The sequence below is a fragment of the Miscanthus floridulus genome, chromosome 18, assembly GCF_019320115.1.
Source record: "Miscanthus floridulus cultivar M001 chromosome 18, ASM1932011v1, whole genome shotgun sequence".
Classification (NCBI taxonomy): domain Eukaryota; kingdom Viridiplantae; phylum Streptophyta; class Magnoliopsida; order Poales; family Poaceae; genus Miscanthus; species Miscanthus floridulus.
In genome coordinates, this window is record NC_089597.1 from 131,466,974 (window position 1) to 131,474,436 (window position 7,463).

At 43.9% G+C, this 7,463-nt stretch overlaps 2 protein-coding genes across 2 annotated transcripts; both read left to right on the forward strand.

Annotated features, from left to right (window-relative positions):
- The first annotated feature begins 2,564 nt into the window (after positions 1-2,564).
- LOC136524697 (protein FAR1-RELATED SEQUENCE 5-like) lies at positions 2,565-4,592 on the forward strand. Its single transcript, XM_066517963.1, has one exon. The coding sequence runs from the start codon at positions 2,565-2,567 to the stop codon at positions 4,590-4,592; it is 2,028 nt and encodes a 675-aa protein (XP_066374060.1).
- Positions 4,593-5,177: 585 nt separating this feature from the next.
- Positions 5,178-7,353, forward strand: LOC136520721 (F-box/LRR-repeat protein 3-like). The gene is given in 7 exon segments (XM_066514368.1): positions 5,178-5,221; positions 5,310-5,703; positions 5,777-5,906; positions 5,983-6,277; positions 6,370-6,567; positions 6,569-6,622; positions 6,959-7,353. Coding segments are annotated over 6 exon segments (1,119 nt in total). The 5' UTR covers positions 5,178-5,221; positions 5,310-5,321; the 3' UTR covers positions 7,019-7,353.
- Positions 7,354-7,463: the final 110 nt, after the last annotated feature.

Sequence of the window (7,463 nt, forward strand, 5' to 3'; positions counted from 1 at the left end):
TACTCAGCCGCGCCCACTCCCCGATCCGCGCCCGACGCCGTCGTCCCGATCCGCGCCTGACTCGCCCTCGCGCCGGCCTGCCATCGCCCGCACTCCTGCTCTTACCCTAGCGACCGCTGCCCTGCTCTCTCCCTCCCTCTAGCCGCCGCCAGCGTCGCGACGGCGGCCCAGCCGCGCCGCTGCCCCCACCCCCAGCGCGAGGGCCGCGGTGGTCGCCTCCGTCGCCGCCTTCCGCACTGCCCTGCTCTTACCCTAGCGACCGCTGCCCTGCTCTCTCCCTCCCTCTAGCCGCCGCCGGAACCTCGTCGCGACCTTTGGCCCTTTGGGTGATGCTATTTTCTTCATGTATTGTGCTATTGTGCTCACTGTTGTTGGATTTTGTTTCCTTTGTCCACAAGAGGAATTGCTATGGCTCACTTCCTTTGGTGCCCGTGCTGCAGCCAGGCAATAGAGAAGGCCAACCAGCAGATAGTCAATGCCATTGGTAAGCCGATTGTGCGGGGTCCCTGGTACAGTGCTTCCATTGCTGTGAATCACGTGAAGCATTCTGTCTCCTGCACTTTCCCGGTGTCGGGGCCCCAAGGAAATGGTCTTCTCAAGCTCAAGGCTATGCGCTTGGGAGGTGCGTGCTGCTAACTTCTTCACAAATCTATTCCTTATGAGTGAGTTGATTGGACTTGCTAGTATGCTAACATTTTTCTGGTGGCATGTTTATACTTGTAATAAGATATTCTTTCGAATATGTCTTTCAGTCTTTGTGCTACATTGCCGCAATGCATCGAAAAAACTGAACCAATAATTGATGGTTTTTAACATTTGGATGCAGAACGTTGAATATGACTTAGTTTTTGCATTGCATATAAAGTGTTGCAGTAGATGTGTTTGCATTAATGGAAAGGAAAACTATGATACTAATATACATCATTTGCTGACTTAGCCAATTGGTTGCATTTTTTTATACAGTTTTGTCATGCCTTGGGCATAGCAGGTATGTTAGTCCATATGCATGACAAATGCCCCAAAATATTACTGTAAAATCATTTGTCAAGCCACATTAATCCAATAAAATAGGTTGTATAACTGATGCTATTTGGGTGACTGAACAAGTCATGTCACAATTTTATCTTGATATTCTTCAAATTTATCTTGACCTTGAAACATATAAGGATGTGTACTAGTTTCATTTATTTGGGAAAAAAATCCAAACCGATGTCTGCACTAGTGGGTACAGCGTTACCACCTACCAGTGCCCACCTGATGGACCAGTTGTAACTTGGCTGGTTACTTTTGGTTTCTGTAGCCATTCCTGATTGGTTTTTAAAATATTAGTGTTAGCTGTTGGCTACCCATGGTGATTAAAGTTCATGAAAGTTCTTATGTAGATGTAATGGTGATTATTTGCCATTTGTATATTCTGACTAATTGATTAAGTGATTCATGTCATGTTCTTATTCTAGTAGGATGAAATCTTGTCAGAAGATTCATCCAGAAGTTAGCTTTGGCCCTGTTTGAGAATGCTTATCTGAGAGTCGGTTTTAATCTGATCAGAATTTTCTGATAAGCTGCGGTCTAATAAATCTGCAGTCTGAAAAATCTAGGTGTTTGGCAATCCTGATAGTTGTCGATAGATTCTCTATCATGAATGTAAAATGACTTATATGCCTCTAGGCTGGTAATAGATTATTTGTTGATTGATGAATGAGTGAAAGCAACTATGACAAAAAAATTAATTATTGTACCATATAATTTGGATAGAAGTTCAAATGAATAATGGATGAGTTGACATCGTTACCATATATGGGGTCCACTATAATACAATAAAAAAATCAACCTTATCCCAACTGCCGGTTCTCACCACCGATCTCCATGGTCGCAGCGACGAGTTCTCACTTCTGTTCTTCTCCCCAGCGGCAAATCACTCATTTTCTTTCTCATCCAAATCTGATTCTTCAGCAAAAATTCCACCTAGATCAAACGCAGTACCACAGCTTCCTCCACCATGGTCTGTTACAGGGCGGCGGCAGCTCCGATTTTCGGCGGCGACGACATCCAGGAAGGAGGCACAACTCTTGTAGACATCAGATTCCGCAGCTTCGTTGATCTCCTCAGCAGGTTTGTCAACGACGGAGCCACGTATTGGCCATAGAGGGCTCTGCCCCCCCTGCCCCGTAAAAAAAAGAGGATATATGCTGCAGATGTGCAAGTCCGCTAGCTAATTTAGCCCACCAGGTGATTGGCCATGTGCAAGTCTGCACTTGGGAGTTGGGACCTGGGCCCTGGCATCAGTCAACATGAGCAAAATAATCCACGGAGTGACCGAGACGGCGGAGGCGACGAGCCGATAGCCGAAGGTCGGAGCACCGGAGCTGTCGATGCCTCGAGCTAGAGTCCTTGGCGGCGGCAGCGGCGGCCTTCCTTGACTCGCTCGTCGGCGGTCGGCATATAAACATAGGCTGCTGTTTTAGAACATGGCAGGCTGTTGAAATTTGAAACTTCAAGTGCAAAGTGAATTTCAATAATGAAAACCTATGCATCCTAATGAAAGCTTCATTTTTCAGGAGGAAATGTCGAATGATGATTCTTTGCTGGAGTATAGTGAAATTGTTATGAAGATGTTTGGCAGTGAGGACGACGGATTTGAGTTTTATAACAACTACGCTTATGAGAAAGGATTTAGTGTGAGAAAGGAATACTGCGAGTGGGACAACGGCCACAATGAGAGGACCCTTCGGAAGTTTGTTTGCAGCTGTGAAGGTTTCCGCGCAGAGAAGGAGGTGAGGAGGGAGATCAAGAAGCGGAGGCCGCGGAATATCACTCGTTGTGGATGCCGTGCTCAACTTGTGATTGCACAGGATCCAAACACAGAGCAATGGTATGTGAAGGATTTCATCGACGAGCACAACCATCCGATGACGGAACCAGACCTTGCTTGCTTTCTGCGTTCACATAGAAGAATCAGCGATGATCAGAAAGCAAAGATTGTGCAGTTGCAGATTTCTGGGATCCGCAAACACCAGATAATGGATATTATGGTTAGGCGGTACGGTGGGTATGATAAGGTTGGATTTACATCAAGGGACCTTTACAATTTCTGCCATCGCAACAAGGCGGAGACACTTTCCGGTGGTGATGCTCGAACAATCATCAGTTACATGATAGAATCGAAACGTAGAGATCCTGATTTCTTTTTCCAGTACAAGACTGATGGGAGAGGGCACCTGACGAGACTGCTCTGGTGTGACTTTCAATGTCAGATGGATTATAGAGCGTTTGGTGATGTCGTCATGTTTGATGGCACGTACAAAACGAATCGATACAACCTGACCCTTGTTCCTTTTGTTGGGGTGAATCACCATAAAAGCACGGTTCTTTTTGCCTGTGGAATTCTTTCTCACGAGGATACTGAGTCGTATGTGTGGCTGCTTAGGTCATTCTGTGATGCCATGATTCAGAAGCATCCGGTTTCTGTGATCACCGATGGAGACCATGCTATGCAGAAAGCAATCAATATTGTGTGGCCGAATTCATCGCATAGGCTATGCGTATGGCATATTGAGGTGTGCATTGCGCGTAATCTTCACACCCAGGATCTGAAGGATAAGGTTAGGGGTTTTCTTTATGATCGTTGCTCCATAGAAAAAACTGAGAGGAAATGGATAGCATTCTTGGCAAAGGAGAAAGTTACAGATAAGGACTCGTGGCTGTACCAGATGTATGAGATGAGGGAAATCTGGTGTGCGGCGTATCATGCTGGTAAGTGCTACTTAGGACTGAGGAGCAACCAGCGTAGTGAGAGCCTACACTCTAGGATTCAGTTTAATCTAGATCGGAAAATGACACTGTTAGAGCTGATACAGCACGTTGACCACTGTCTTTCAAAGTTGCGCAGTAATGAAGCGTATCTGGACTTTCAAGCAAGTTCTAAGCCATGCTTACAACCATATGCTTCAACTATTGAGAAAGAGGCTGTGAATTTGTTCACACCAAGTGTTTATTTTGCTGATGTGCAGTACAGCGTAAAAGCAGCCGATAAGTGTTATTGGATTGAGACTGTAGATGGCTATGATATTGTTGAGTATATTGTTGGAAGGGTTGATAAAGGAGACAAACAATACTATGTGAAATGTGAGATATGCGTTGTTGAACGCAAGCTGAAGGAAATTTCTTGTTCTTGTCTAAAGTTACAGTCCCTTGGAACCCCATGCTCACACATCTTCTTTGTATTGGGTCGTCGAGGAGAACACAAGCTTCCAGACTGCTGTGTTTTGGAAAGGTGGACGAGGGGGGCCAAGCGTGGATTTCCTCCTATAAGGAAGAGCGCCATGTATGACTATTCCAATAGCCTACAGAGGTACCATGAGCTACACAATATCAGTCAAACGGCATCCTTCATAGCATCTCAATCACTTGAAGCATATGGGCGGCTGAAACGCGTTCTTCATGAGGAAGCTGCTATGATCCCTCCAAATGAAGGAGAGAACGGAGGCAAGAGGTTTGGTCCTGTGCTGCCGCAAGCCCTAGATGTTGATTCTATAGATGTCTTTGATCCCATACATGTGCCTGGCAGAGGGGCCCCAAAGAAAAAGTTGTAGTCAGTTTCAGATAAATCTAAGAAGAAATGTACCCTGTGTAAGGGTGAGGGTCACAATCGGTGAACATGCTCCAAGAGAGAAGAGGTAAGCTAAGTGTAATGTTCATCAAAGCTGAAAACTGGCTGTCTGTGAGGCATGTGTACTTATGGGTAATGTTCCTCTTCATTTGTAGGAAACAATGCTCCCTGAGGATGTGCCGGATATATGATTTGCCAAAGGTAACTAAAGTGGCCTAGTCTTGTGTAAACACTACACTATTTAGCACATTTGCTTTCCTTGTCATGTGAAACCCATACCCTTGCTGTTTTTGTTGATTTATACTTGATACTAGCAATCACACATCACCTTCATTTGAAACACTGGTAGTATTTTGATCTGCTTGGTCACTGTTAGGTTCTGAATTCTACTGATACCTTGTATGAACTAGTCAACTGACTAAAATATGTATTTTTTCATAATTCACAAAAGAAATTGTTTGATAGTAGCTCCGCTTATGACTGAACTTGCATGCTTGCACTGTTGCAGGTGCTTGATCTGTCTCAGTGTCAGAATATCACTGATGTGGGAGTTTCAGCCATATGAAGTCGGTACCCAATCTATTGGAACTAGATCTTTCATACTGCTGTCCTGTAAGTAGCCAACCATCTAGTCGTATTATTCTATCACCTGGGCATAACTTGAGCCCTCACAGCTTAACTTACATCCTTTGTGTATCAGGTTACTCCTTCTATGGTGAGAAGCTTACAGAAGATTCCTAAACTGCGGACCCTGAAGCTGGAAGGCTGCAAATTCATAGCTGATGGACTAAAAGCTATTGGAACCTCTTGTGTTTCTTTAAGGGAGTTAAGCTTGAGCAAGTGCTCTGGAGTGACGGATACAGAACTCTCTTTTGCGGTGTCAAGACTAAAGAACCTGCTGAAGCTGGACATTACTTGTTGCCGCAATATCACTGATGTTTCACTAGCGGCCATAACTAGTTCATGCACTTCCCTCGTCTCTCTGAGGATGGAGTCTTGTAGCCATGTTTCCAGTGGAGCACTCCAACTGATCGGGAAGCACTGTTCTCACTTGGAAGAGTTGGACCTTACTGACAGTGATTTGGATGGTGAAGGTACTTACTGAACTGGGTACTGAATTATTCTTTGCCAGATGAACATAAAGTTGACCCTGGATATATTGTGTAGGATTGAAAGCTCTTGCCAGATGCAGCAAACTTTCAAGTCTAAAAATTGGAATTTGCTTGAAGATTAGCGATGAAGGTCTTACCCACATTGGAAGGTCTTGCCCAAAACTCCGCGACATTGATCTGTACAGGTAATTATTAGACATGCCTTATGGTTTTCTTTATTTGGTTCTTTGTCAGTAAACTAACTTATATTTTCTGTTTCAGGTTTGGAGGCCTTAGTGATGATGGAATTATTCAAATTGCACAGGGTTGTCCAATGCTAGAGTGTATCAATCTATCCTACTGTACAGAAATAACAGACAGTTCACTGATATCACTTTCAAAATGCGCAAAGCTGAATACTCTGGAGATTCGTGGCTGCCCCATGATTACATCCACTGGGCTCTCAGAAATAGCGATGGGGTGCAGGCTACTTTCCAAGCTTGATATTAAGAAATGCTTTGATATTAATGATGTGGGAATGCTTTACCTTTCCCAGTTCTCTCATAGCCTCCGTCAGGTATTATCCTTTTCTCCTGTAACTGTAACTAGAATCTGATGGTACCATGTATGTTCTGCAATTGTGATAATACCATCTATGTCTCATCACAGATAAACTTGTCGTATTGTTCAGTCACCGATATCGGACTTCTGTCCCTTTCTAGCATATCCGGCTTGCAGAACATGACCATCGTCCATTTAGCGGGTATAACGCCGAATGGCGTGACAGCTACTCTTATGGTTTGTGGTTGTTTGACGAAAGTGAAGCTTCATGAAGCATTCAAATCCATGATGCCGCCTCATATGATAAAAAAATATCGAGGCACGAGGGTGTGTTTTCCAGTGGATCGATAAACCATTTAAGGTATTGTATTGCTCCCCTGGTTGCTTTACACAGCGTTAAACCCTTGCGACCAAGTCGTATAGGCGTCTTGCCCGATTTGCTACTTGAGAACACTACATAATTTGCCTCAGAAAAGTTGTGGTTCTAGCCAAATCTAAATGCAATGCTGTTTTTTGTACTTTCAGTATTTTTCCTATGCTTCAAAACACAAAAATCATGACTTGCTTATGCATGGTGTTTAAAAAATCCCTAAAGAGGATAGCACAGTTGTCTTATATCTGTTGAGTGGATTTGTTGTTACTAGAATTACAATCATGCAAAAGTCAAGCATCTAATAACATGTGTGGCCTTGTGCAGGTTGAGGTGGAACCTTGTGATGTATGGAAGCAACAGTCCCAAGATGTGCTTGTACGATGAGAAGACCTGAAGTGTAGCTATTGTGGAAACCAGGTCATGCATCCTGTAGATGGGATGGGTTCTGTTTGGTATCCAGAAGTGAAGCCTGAAGAACAACTCAATTTTGTACTGTAATCGGTGGGGTACCATGGTGATATGCCGACTTTGAGTAGTAGTGTATATCCTGATGTTGTATACTACTAGATGGGTAGATCCAATCCCAACTCACCCTCAATCTCACATTTGTTTGGTGAGGTGATCATATGCCTGGGAGTAAATTAAATTTCAGTGGAGCACAGCTAGGAAGTTGCTGTATAGAATATTAGCATGTAAGATGAAGGGAAGATATTGATACGGAAGAGATGGTTTTGGTTGATAATAAAATGGTTTTGAAATTTAGTGCGACAGATATGCGTTGCAGTGCCTGTGTTTGTTGGCTGTTGCATTCATATTTGTGATTATTGCA